The 13,304-nt window shown below is 44.1% G+C and overlaps 1 protein-coding gene across 1 annotated transcript in view; it reads left to right on the top strand.

Moving 5' to 3' along the window:
- Positions 1-13,304, top strand: part of LOC132436397 (2'-5'-oligoadenylate synthase 3-like) — a 40,418-nt gene that overhangs the window by 5,439 nt on the left and 21,675 nt on the right. Inside the window, 9 exon segments of the mRNA XM_060029299.2 lie at positions 237-469; positions 1,295-1,376; positions 3,464-3,563; positions 4,228-4,463; positions 5,247-5,529; positions 6,753-6,937; positions 10,195-10,427; positions 11,550-11,703; positions 12,789-12,947. Of these exon segments, the coding sequence (XP_059885282.1) occupies positions 237-469; positions 1,295-1,376; positions 3,464-3,563; positions 4,228-4,463; positions 5,247-5,529; positions 6,753-6,937; positions 10,195-10,427; positions 11,550-11,703; positions 12,789-12,947 (1,665 nt within the window).

Here is a 13,304-nt window from a genome sequence, read left to right as displayed (position 1 = left end):
ATCTTTTAATATATTGTTGAATTTGCCTTGCTAATATTTTGTGGAGGATTTTTGCATCTATGATCATCAGGCCTATAATTTTTTGTAATATCTTTGTCTGGTTTTGGTGTAGAATGAGTTTGGAACCATCTCTTACTCCTCAATTTTCTGGAATAGTTTGAGAAGAATAGGCATTAACTCTTCTTCACATAAAAGCTGAACAAACTCATTTTCCTAATTTTTTTTCCTCTTCTCAGTGTAAGATGAGACGTGGGAAAAAACTGCCCCCACAATATGCCCTGGAGCTTCTGACAGTCTATGCTTGGGAGCAAGGAAGCATGGAAACAGGATTCAGCACAGCTCAGGGATTTCAGACTGTTTTGGAATTAGTCCTGAAGCACCAGCACCTCTGCATCTACTGGGAAAAGTATTATGACTTTGAAAACCCTATTACTGGACAATACCTGAGAAGGCAACTTGCAAAACCCAGGTACTCTATCCCCACATGGCTTAGCTCCCCACATAAATGAACCCATGAATACAGCTGTGGCACCTTGGAAATGTAGGAAGTGAGAGGGATCCATATTTATTGATCATCATCTATTGTCAATCACTGGGCTGGGCACTTTACTCCTACCATCTGATTTAAATAATAAATTTAAATAATAACCTCCAATCCAGTGAGGCAGGCAATATGCTAACCATTCTACAGATGACTGAGGTTTGGAGAAATAAGAGCTTGTCCAAACCTTAACAGAAAATGAGTGAAATACCTGAAATTTGACTAAAATAACAATAGCTACAGCAACAATAATGACTGCTCCCAGGAAGTAAGAGCTTGCTGTAAGACCAACACACTCGAACAGAATAGTAAAATTTTGGTTATTAAAACTGACATGTATGGACCCCTTATTATGTTCCAGTTACTGTTCTGAGCACTTCACATGCTTGTCTAGATCCTCATACAGCATGCTTTGAGGTAGAGTTATTCAAATCTCCCCATTTCACTGATGAGGATACTGAGGATTAGAGATTCAGGTGACCTGCCCAAGGTCACACCACTAATAAAGAGCAGAGGTAAGATTCAAACCCAGGTCTATCAAGGCCCGAATGCAAGCCTCCTTCTCCTTGTGTCCAATGCCCACCGTAGGGGAGGGCACTCAGGACACACCCCAGGGAGCAGTGCCCTCCTGGGCCCCTCCTGCTGCCCTGAGTCCCAGTCTGCCCAAGTTGGTATTTTGCTCTGCCAGGAGCTCTAGACCCCCGCAACACAGCCCACATACTCACCTGCCCCTCTCTAACTGTTGCTTTTCAGACCTGTGATTCTGGACCCAGCTGACCCTACTGGAAATGTGGCTGGTAAAGACCCATATGGCTGGCAGCTGCTGGCACAAGAGGTTAGAGTCTGGCTGGGATACTCATGCTGTAAGAATTGGGATGGGTCTCCAGTCAGCACCTGGAAGGTGCCGGTGTGACCTCCTGATTCCCTCATGTGACCTGATATTAATGGCAGGTTGAAATAACAACTTCTAGAAATACTGCATTAAATCAAATTGAATTTCATCTCTGTCTTTGTACTCTTTTACTGTGGTTACTAGAAAATGTAAAATTACACATGTGTTCTGCCCCAGAATGAATCACCGGATTAGACAATAGGCTTACCAACTCACATTGTCATTTACAAAAGTCCAGTCAATAAAAACTCCCTTAAGGAAGCACAAAAGATCAAGCATGTTCTTACCACCTGAGTCACTGGTCACGTGTGTAGCTGGGAAACAGTCTTTGGCTTCTCCATATTACTGTTCCTCCTTTGAGTCCTCCAGCATCCCTGTGAGATGGGTCTTATTCTTGTTCTCATAATAATACACTGAGATTTGGGCACTTGCTTGAGTCACCAAATATTCCAGCAGCATTTGTTGAAGGGACCATCCTTTCCCCACTGTTCTGTAAAAGCCACCTCTAACATATGTCCAGAGCCCGTCTGTGTGTGAGTCTGCGCAGTTCCATTGGTCAACTTTGGCGTCCTTGAGTTAATAGTACCTTGACTAATTACTCTAGCCTGGTATTAATTCTTAATATCTTGTAGAAAACTCTGTTTTTATGCAAACCAATGTCTTCTCTTGGCTCTATTTCTATGTTAATATTATATTCTGTTTGTGAAATTTCACCCAAAATACGGGGAGGCATTTGATTAGAATTCCATAAATTAGTTCAGGGAAGATGACATCTATTGAGAATCCCAATCCACAAACTTGGAGCTTCTTTCCATTAATTTTCCTCTTCTTGAATTACTCTGTAACTATGTTTTATAGTTTTTCCCTGCATTGGTCTTAAGTGTGTTTTGTCATATTATTCCTAGATACTTGTTTTTATGTTATTGTACTTAGTACGTTTTCTTTAATTTCATTTTGTGATGGTTGGTTTCATGAAGACCTAAATGTTTTCAGTGGGTATGTATGATTAAAGCACGGTGAGCAAGTGAGCTTTATACTTTTCTGAATTTTGTGATTTTTGTTTTGCTGTAAATTTATACTGCTTGAATGACCACAAGAAACAGTAAAGCATTTTGTTTCAAAACCTTTTGTGATAAGTATTTGTCAGCTGAGCTCTGATAGTTTGGGCAAAGCTGGCAGACCCAGGTGACAGAAGGCTCAAGGGTGCTGCAGTTTGGAGCTGCTGGCTCATGAGGTTCAGAAGCAGAGGAGCAAGTGTGTTAGGGGTGACGGAAATGCTCTCATGAAATTTGAAGCACCCGAGTCATAAATTCCTGACTACCCAGAGCTGAGTCCCCATTCTGGGCAACTTCCTGCTGAAGAAATGAAACTGGGAAGAACTAAGGTTGAAGCAACAGATATGAGGGTGGAGTTCTCTGAGCCGCCCTGGGCACTCAGCATCGTGGTCAGGTCCCCTAGCCCCACCAGGGGGTGCAGTTATTTTTTTCATTATTATTAACTTTTATTGGAGTGTAGTTGCTTTATAGTGTTGTGTGGGGTGCAGTTTGATGTACTACCTGCCTTCCACCCTCCCAGCCACATGGAGTTTCAGCCTTTGTCCTGTATCAGAGCTCCTTTCTCTCTCTGTTCATATTTCCGAGCAGTTTGAGAGCCCGCACAGTTTGAGAGCCTTACCAAAATAAGATGTCCCTAAAAAAATGGGGAGGAGATCACATTGGGTGGGCCAAAAAGTACCTTCGGTTTTCAAGTAAAAATAAAAGACCCCTTTTTCATTTTTACCAAGAACTTTATTGAACAACGTAATCACCCTTTTGTTCCACTACCTTCTTCCATTTTTCAGGCAACTTCATAATTCCATCTTTCCAAAACTTTTTATCTTTTTGAGCAAAGAACTGTTCCAGGTGCGAACCCACACCCCCTGCACTGGAAAGCAAAGTCTTAACCACTGGACCGCGAGGGAAGTCCCTGTCCTTTATTTTTGCTCGGCATTTGATACCTTTCAAATCCCCTTTTGTGTCTCTTCTTTTCAGATTATCCTCAGAAGCAGTTCTGTGAGTGAGAAAAGTTTGCCCTCTCTACAGATTGGGACATTGAGGCATGCCCAGTTACACTCGTGTTCAAAGCTGCACAGCTAGGGACAGCTCGCAATTTTTCTATCGACTTAAAAATGCCTTAAGAAATAGTCTATTAATCAAAAAGTAAAACCATTATAGTCATGCCATTAAAAAAGAGAGAGAGAAGGAAATTATGTTTGTGTGTATGTGTGTGTTAACCTAGAAAAACATCTGAAAAGATCTGCACCAAAGTAGTTGTAGTCTTTCAGGTTTAGGATCAGGGATGGACTTTATGCTTTTGGATTTTTCTGACCATTGCTGTTTGCAATATACATGTACTGCTGCAAAAATCACAGGAGACAATAAAACAATTTTGTCAGCAACGAAAAAAGAGGAAAAGGAAACCAAAAGTGTGTTTTTACTCATGATTACTCTTGGGTGAAGTACTAACCTGGCTTTAAAAGTACCTTTTCAGAGTACAGTCTGAAGAAAGACCAGATGTTCTAGGTTGCCTGTTAAAGGCAGGGAGTAATTCTGGAATACTGGAGGAAAGAGCTGGGAGACTGAACAGGGTTCAGAATCAAAGGAATGTTTGATTTGCTGAGAGACAAAGACTCAGGGCAAAGCTCCTCCCTTACAAGGAAACGAAACCAACAGCAGCCCAGACTCAGGGCACACCTCCTCCCTTTCAATGAAATGAAACTAACAGCCTCCTGGACCCAGGCAGCAGAAGAGATAGAAGCTAAAAGGTTTTCCCCTCCAGCTCTGCCCTCTCTGGCTCTCCTGTCCCAGCATCATGATGGAGCTCAGTGATACCTCGGCCAAGTGTCTAGACAAGTTCATCGAAGACCACCTCCTGCCAGACGAGAATTTCTACACACAGGTCAATGAAGCCATCCACATCATCTGCAGTTTCCTGAAGGAGAGGTGTTTCCAAGGGGACCCCGACCCTGTTCGGGTATCCAAAGTTGTGAAGGTGAGTCCAGAACTGCCTGGCTGGGGAGAAGGGGGCTGAATGAGCAAGTGTTTCCACAGAGACAGAGAGCAAAAGGTTGAGATCTCTGGGGCTGGTGGTTTCTGATTTATCCATGCCAAAACTATAACCACAGCTTGTGAAAGTAGCTTCTGGGGTGAGGGCCTCCACCTGTAAGTTTTTAACAAATGCCCAGGTCAAGTTTATAAACCACCTATGTCACGCCCACCACAGAGATAGGCAAACTGAAGCCCAGCTGTATCAATAATCCGCTAATCATTGACCAGGCTGGGAACTCACCATTCCTGCAGATTCATGAGCTGGTTAAGAGTATAAGTTTTGAAAGCAGATAGCACCTGCTGCTGTGAAATCTTGGGCGAGTCACTTAACCTCTCTGTGCCTCAGTTTCATCATCCATAATTCCCAGTACTTTGCAGGGCTTGCAGATCAAGTAAAATAAGCCATGGGCCAGTTTACAGTATTAATTATATAAGGTCGTAAAGAACAGGGAGTAAAGAACACAGACTGAATTGCATCTCTGCCACCTACTAGCTGTGTGATTGGGCTGATACATAATCTCTCTCAGCATCTGTTTCCCCATCTGGAAAATGGGAACAGATAATAATAGTATCACAGAGTTCTTGTGAGCATTCTAGGAGTTAAGACTGGTAATGCCTTCAGAACAGTGGCTAGTACTCAAAATGTTAGTGATAGTTCTCAGCATTTTATTTAGGGAGGCTCTTCTCAATGATAAATATCAGTTCTCATTCTCATCACCTTTTTCAGGGTGGCTCCTCAGGGAAAGGCACGACCCTCAGGGGCCGATCAGATGCTGACCTCGTCGTCTTCCTCACCAATCTTGAAAGTTTTCAGGAACAACTTCAGCGCCGAGGAGAATTCATCGAGGAAATTAGGACACAGCTGGAAGCCTGTCAAAAGGAGGAAACATTTGAAGTGAAGTTTGAGGTCCAGAAACGGGAGAATCCCCGTGCTCTCAGCTTCGAGCTTAGATCCTGTGAGCTCCACGAGTGGGTGGAGTTTGATGTCCTGCCCGCTTTTGATGCCCTGGGTGAGCACTCTCAGCCACAAGGTGTTTCAGCCTTTGTCCTATGTCAGGGCTTCTTCTGCTCTCTTTTCATGTTTCTGAGCAGAAATCTCTCTCACTTTGAGAGTCTTATTAAACAGGGCATCCCTTCAAGTGGGGAGGAGATCCTAGCATCTCTTCTGGGGCAAGAATCTTTTGGGTCATACTGAGCCACTGCAGTGACATTAACAACAAATTGGTACAATTTGGGAGCAATATGTTTTTATAGAACACCTGCCAAGCTTACTAGTTTTACTCTTGGCAAAGTATGTGAATCTTCGCTTTCTAAAAATGAGGCAGCGTTATCTGGTGTAAACACAGTATGTTAATTTCATCTTTTATCCAAAGCATAAGGAAATATCAAATTTATCTGAGGGTTGGAATCTGTAGACAATCTGCAGGAACATTGGGACAGGAAGCAGTACATCTCTGAGGCTCATTTCCACTGAGTACCTTCCATGTGCAAGGCACTGTTCCATGGCCATAAATGAGACAGACAGGGAACTTCTCTCCTACAGCCTGACAATAATAATTTAAATACCATAAATGAAAGGATAACTTGTTGAGACAAAAACTAAATATGGTGATTCAAAAGAGAATGATGGGGCTTGAGTGTTTAGACAGGGCAACAAGGGAGGTGACCGCTGACCCGAGGCTCGAGGGATGAGAGGAAGCCAAACCTGGGAAGATCTGGGGGCTCCAGGAAGAGGAAACAGCAAGTGCAAAGGCCCTGAGACAGGAATGAGCTTGGCATATTTGAAGAAGTGAAATAACCGGGGGAGTAAGTAGCAAAGGGATCAAGGCAAGAGGTGAGACGGCAGAGGTGGCAGGAGACAGGTCACACCAAACCTCCTGGGCCACTGCGAGGACTTTGGATTTTATTCGGATGTCCTGGGAAGCAAGAAGTGGAAGGATCAGGTTTTAAAAGGCCTCTGTGGGTGCTGGGTAGAGAATGGGCTGTGGAGGATCCAGGAAGGAGGCTGCTTCCATCTCTGCTGTGTCCAGGTGAGAGATGATGCTGGCTTGGATGGGGTGATGGCAGTGGAGATGGGAGTGGCGAGGACTGGGGATGGCCCTCAGGCCTCCTGGCTCTGGGCCTGCTGACCTTTCCACTGCACCCCATGGTTAGTGAGCTTGTCTCTTCAGAGGGATTGAAAGAAACTCAGAGAAAAGCTGACATCTTCACATTATGGATTAATTCCCAACAGGTCAGGTGATCAAAGGGTACAGGCCTGACCCTCAAGTCTACGTCCAGCTTATCCAAGAGTGCGAGTCCCTGGGGAAAGAGGGCGAGTTCTCCCCCTGCTTCACGGAGCTGCAGCGAGCCTTCCTGAGGGACCGTCCAACCAAGCTGAAGAGCCTCATCCGCCTTGTGAAGCACTGGTACCAAACGGTATGGCATGTCCCATCCAGACAGAGAGCGGAGGAGGAGGAGGAGGGAGAGAAGGAAGAGAGTGAGGACAAGAGGAGGAGGGAGGGGTGGAATAGAGGGAGGGAAGGAGGAGGGGGAGGTGTGGGGAGGAAGCAAGGATGAGGCATCGGGAGGGGGAAGAAGGAAGGGGAGGGGAGGGGAGAGGAGTTGGGAGGGAAGGGAAATCACAACTCCATCCTTCCTGTTACTCTGGACAAAACCAAGGGTCATCCTTGACTTCTCCACACACACCCCCATCCAACCTGTCAGCAAATGATGTTGGTCCTGTATTAAAATATATTTATAATTCATCCATCATGATCTCCTGTGCCACTCTCACCCTGGTCCAGGTCATCTTGAGAAGCTCATAGGATCTGCCCTCAACCTCTCTGAGCCCCAGTCTCTGCCCCCTCACCACCACCCCCAGGCTATGCTTTCCTCTTCATTAATCCTCCAGGAGGGAAACTCTACCCCAGCCTCAGGGCCTTTGCATGTGCTTATTTGTTTGTTTATTGTCTATCTCCCCACTAAAAATGTACAGGAACAGAAGGATTTATGTTTGAATCCCTGCTGTATCCCAGGGACCTAGAACAGTGCCTGGTGTGTAATAGGAGCTCAAAAAATAATTGTTAGATGAATTAATGAGTGCTACGTCCCCACGCCATCACCACACACACACACACACACACACACACACACTTCTGTTCACTTCCTAGGTGTCTGGCTTTGGACAAGTGAATTAACATCTCTGTGGTTCCTGTTTTCTCATTTGCAAAGAGTAACATGGCACAGCAATAGTAAATCACATACCGTGATATCTGGCATATAGTCGGTCCTAATAAATGTCCTTTCTCTGAGCTGCCACAGGAAAACACATCATAAAAGCTAACATGGATTGTGCACTAAGCTTATGCCAGATTCATCATATTTAAAATTTTGTGGATGTGATATTCATTTCTGTTTACTTTCAGATGTCCCATATCTTATTCAAGCATCGTGGTGATTCTGTGACCTGGTTAAGGGTATTATTATTAAACCCCTTTTACAGAAAGAGAAACTAAGTGTCAGAAGACACTTTCAGCTAATAAACAGCAGAACAAAAACAAAAACAGCATTTGGGTCTTCAGACTGAAGAGTTTACTTAACATGTAATAAGCATTCTATATATATTTAGATGAATAAATTGAGTTAAAGAAAGTAATTAAGGATAAACTTCCTACTTTAAAAACATTTGCTGGACATCTCAATTTGCTTTGCAAGAATTTTGATCATGGCACTTGAGCGTTTTAGAACTTACAAAAGTGGTTCTTGACAAGTGCAGCACTGCCCCCCAAGACATACTGAAGCTTCATAAAGGCATTTTTGTGATGTGGGATAAAGATGCTGCTGATAATAAGTGGAAAGAAGCCAGGAATACTAGTTGTTTTACAATGAGCAAGACAGTCCTACTCAACAAAGAATTGTCTCTTTATTTCCTTTTTTCTCCTTTAATTCCTCCCTCCCTCCCTCGCTTCCTTCCTTCCTTCCTTCCTTCCCCTCTTTCTTTTTCTCTCTTCTCTCTTCTAGAATAATAGAGGAATCGTACAATACTTTAACTCCTCTAGCCCCATCATCACCACCTTTAACTTACATCCAACTTTTGTTGTATATTTTAAGTCTCTCAATATTGTCAAGTGCCCCAAAGCATTAGTATTGTTTTACAGAGCCAATGATCATTGAATCTACCCACGTGTTTACTGCTTTCTTCACTATCGATTCTATCCTACCTCTCTCACCTTCCATCTGGGATTGTTCTTCTTCTTCCTGAAATATGCCCTTTAAGATTTCTTTTGGTGATCTTCTGATAGTAAATATGTCAGTTTTTGTTTGTCTGCAGATGTCTTGATTTTCCCTTCATTGCTGTCAGGTATTTTTGCTGGATTGGTATGCATTTCAGTACATTGGATATATCATTCCATCTTCCAGTGTTGCTAGTGAGAAATCAGTTGTCAGTGTCACTGTGGTGCCTTTGTAGGTAATCTATCTTATTTCTCAGGCTGCATTTATATGTTTCACTTTTACTTTGATTTTGTTTGGTTTCAAGCTGATGTGTCTTAATGATGATCCCTTTTTATTGGTTCTGCTTGGGGTTCATGGGGTCCTTCACTGGGATTCCTGAATCTGTGGATATCCTTCATCAGTTTTGGAAACTCTCAGCCATTCTCCTAAAATATTATCATTCTCCCTTTCTCTTCTTGCCTCTTAGAACTCCCATAAAATGTATGTTAGACCTCCTCGTTCTCTCTTCCAAATCTCTATCCCCTGTTCTACATTTTCCATCTTTTTCTCTCTCCATGCTTTATTCTGAATAGTTTCTTCTAATTTACCTTCCAATCACTAATTTTTCCTTTAACTGTGTCTATGCTACTGAGCTATTAGTTACATTTTTGTCCTTTTTGTTCTAGGATTTCTATTTCATTCTTTTTTAAGTCTGCCATGTTACTTTTTCTGGCTTCTAGGTACCTACTATTTCAAATGCTTATATATTTGAACATAATGTTCCTAGTTATTTTAAAGCCTGTGTTTAAATCTTCAATATTTAAAGTTTTGTAGATTTATTACTATTTTCTTTTTTGTTTTTGTTAGTCATCACTCTGAGTGTCTTGTTTCTTTGTGTGCCTGGATACTTATGTGATGGTCATTGTACATGAAAGTTATCTGTGAAAGAGTTGGAGACTTTGGATTAAATATCTTCCTCCAGAAAAAAAAAAAAAGTTTGCTTCTTTAAGCTCTTAGGAACACTACAAGTCCTTCCTCTCAGTTAATTTTCATAGTATCCTTCTGAGGAAGGTGCAATTATTACCATTCACTTGGCAAATGAGAAAAAATAAGGCTCCAAGAGTCTACGTTGTCTGCTCAGAATCAGATAATGGTGGAGCCAGGATTCAAACCCACATCAGTCAGAATCCAGAGCGCAAGCCTTTAACCAGTTTACTGGTTTACTGATAAACTTTTTCGTAAAGTGCAAGTTAGCAAATAGTTTAGACTTTATAAGTCACACGGTCTCTGTCACAAGTACTCAACAATGCCTTTGTAGCATGAATGCCACCATAAACTACACATAAATGAATAGGTGCGGATTTGCTCTCAGAAAACTTTATACACAAAAACAAGTGGCAGGCTGAATTTGGTCCATGAGAAATGTGCTTTACACGAAAGCTAGAGAAACCCACTTTTCTGATTGTTTTTCCTCTACTCAGTGTAAGGAGAAGCTTGGGAAGCCGCTGCCCCCACAGTATGCCCTGGAGCTTCTGACAGTCTATGCTTGGGAGCAAGGAAGCACGGAAACAAGATTCAACACAGCTCAGGGATTTCAGACCGTCTTAGAATTAGTCCTGAAGCATCAGAAGCTTTGCATCTACTGGAATAAGTATTACAACTTTGAAAACCCTATTATTGGACAACACCTGAGAAAGCAACTTGCAAAACGCAGGTACTCTATCCCCACATGGCTTAGCTCCCCACATAAATGAACCCCTGATTACAGCTGTGGCAGATTGGAAATGTAGGAAGTGGGAGAGTTCCACATTTATTGATCATCTTCTGGTACTAATCATTCTGCTGGGCACTTTACTACTACCATCTAATTTTTTTAAGCATTAAAAATATATATTTATATATTTATTTTTGGCTGCTTTGGGTCTTCGTTGCTGCGTGCAGGCTTTCTCTAGCTGCATCGGGCAAGGGCTACTCTTCATTGAAGTGCACAGGCTTCTCTTGTTGCAGAGAACAGGCTCTAGAGCGCAGGCTCAGTAGTTGTGGCACACGGGCTTAGTTGCTCCGCAGCATGTGGGATCTTCCCGGACCAGGGATTGAACCCATGTCCCCTGAATTGGCAGGTGGATTCTTCACCACTGCGCCACCAGGGAAGCCTTTCCATCTAATTTTAAAAACAATGTGCAAGCAACTCTGTGAGGCAGGCACTATGCTACCTGCTTTACAGATGACTAAACCAAGATTCTGAAAGGTAAAGAGCTTGTCCAAACCTTAACAAAAAATGAGTGAAACAGCTGAAATTTCAACTAAAATAACAACAGCTGCAGCAACAATAATAAATGCTCCCAGGAACTAAGAGCTTGCTATAAGACTAACACACTCTAATAGCATTGTAAAAATTATGATTATTGTAACTGCCATGTATTGACCCCTTATTATGTCCCAATTACTGTGCTGAGCATTTCACATGCTTGTCTAGATCCTCATACAACATCCTTTGAGGTAGGGATGTTCAATTCTTCCCATTTCACAGATGAGGATACTGAGGATTAGAGAGGTCAAAAGACCTGCCCAAGGTCACACCCCTAATAAAGGGCAGAGGTAAGATTCAAACAGAAGTCTATGAAAGCCCAAATGCAAGGCTCCTCCCTCTGTTCACTGTGCTCCATAGGGCAGGGCACCCAGGACACACCCCAGGGAGCAGTGCCCTGCTGGACCCCTCCTGCTGCCCTGAGTCCCAGCCTGTGCCAGACTGGTACTTTTCTCTTCCAGAAGCATCTAGACCCCCCAGACATAGCCCAGCTTCTCACCTATTCTCTCTCTAAATATTGCTCTTCAGGCCTGTGATTCTGGACCCGGCTGACCCTACAGGAAACGTTGCTGGTGAAGACCCATGTAGCTGGCAGCGGCTGGCACAAGAGGCTAGAGCCTGGCTGAGTTACCCATGCTTAAAGAAGTCGGACGGGTCTCCAGTAGGCTCCTGGGTTGTGCCGGTGAGACCTTCTGCTTCTTCCCTGCCGTCCTTCCCCCACCCCCTCCACACAGCATGGGGCATGTAGATAGAGACCATTCTTTCCTAAGAAATTGCCTCTTGCTAGAGGTCACTCACATTCATATAGTGTCAGGCTGTGCTCTCTATTTTACAATCATTTTGGCCCCATACAGAGAGCTCCTGGACTTCTCACATCCCTCACCCAGAGTTCATTCTTTAATTAATGCCTCCTTGTCTGGAAGTAACTTTTTTAACAGCTCCAGTTGGCTCATTCCACTAAGAAGAAAAATAAACAATAACAACCACCACTTAGTAAATACCTGCTTTGGGCTCAGGTTCTGTTCTAAGCCCCTTAAATTCCATTATTTCATTAAATCCTCACAACACCCCATGAGATATGTTTTCTACTCCCATCTTGCAGATGAGAAAAGGAGGCTCAGAGAGGTGAAGTCACCTGCTCAAGGCCACTCAGCTAGGGAGTGGTAGAGCTGGGATCCTAACTCGGTAGACTCTAACGCCAGTGTTTATTCCACTGAGCTAAACATCCTGCCTTGTATCCCCTCCCCCCTCAATATCATGTGACAAATGAGCGACTCAGAGCAGCTGAGGACGTGGGCATGTCACCCAGCTAAGTAGGTGCTGAGGGTCTGATCTTCCCACTCCAAGAGTAGAGATCTTTCTCATGCGGTGGGGAGGGTTGATGATGTCATAGATGGGTTTCCTAGGAAACAGACTCTGGGATGAAGTTTATGTGCAGGATGTTTCAGGGGAGGACCATTGGATCCAACACCTGTGTAAAGGAGGGGAATTAAGTGGGTACCAGCACAGGGAGAGGTGCAGCTGGGGAGCCCTGGAGCTTCAACGGCCTTCAGAGTTGTCCTGCAGAAGGCTGAGGTGGCAGGTCTTCTTTACCCTAACATGGATCGGCCACTGAATGGACAACTCAGGAGGGGGTGTGTCCTTCCTCGAAGGGAATCCAGGTGGCACATCACAGTGTCCACCTGTCCACCATAAATGTTCACTGAGACCCAGTGCCAAGGTGGGAGGCCCAGCTCTCCAGTGTGACCATGTGCTTCACCCTTTCAGCCCCAAGACCATAGTGACCTGACGTACGAGGCCTGTGGTTTTAGACAGAGCTATAGAACCTCTCCGAAACTCACATTTCCGAAACTCACTCTTCCGCCCCTCCCCAGGTGGAAGAGAACTGGACATGTGCCATCCTCTGAACGCCAGAATCTCTTAAAGGTAAGGTCTCCGGGGCCATCTGGGCCAGACCTCTCATTTCTAGGGGCGGGGCGGGGGGCCTCAATCCCGAGAGGGCCATGAGTTGGTGTCAGACCTGGGTCCAGAATCCAGGTCTCCTGACCCCCATCCTTCCCGCCATTCTGTGCTCTCTCTTCTTCTACAGGTAGCATTTTCCCACAGCTCCCTCCCCACCAGAGCCTGTTCTCCGACAATATCCTCTGAGAGGCAGCAGGAGAGACTCAGACAAAAGAGAGGAATCCCAGTCTTCACGCTCTTCTCTGTACCTGGTGGGAGAGCTGTGGTCCAATTTATTGTCAATAACAACAAAAATAGTAGCAAATACCATTTGTTGGATGT

This window comes from Delphinus delphis, chromosome 13 (genome assembly GCF_949987515.2).
Source record: "Delphinus delphis chromosome 13, mDelDel1.2, whole genome shotgun sequence".
Taxonomy (NCBI): domain Eukaryota; kingdom Metazoa; phylum Chordata; class Mammalia; order Artiodactyla; family Delphinidae; genus Delphinus; species Delphinus delphis.
This window is presented reverse-complemented; position numbering and strand designations above follow the sequence as displayed.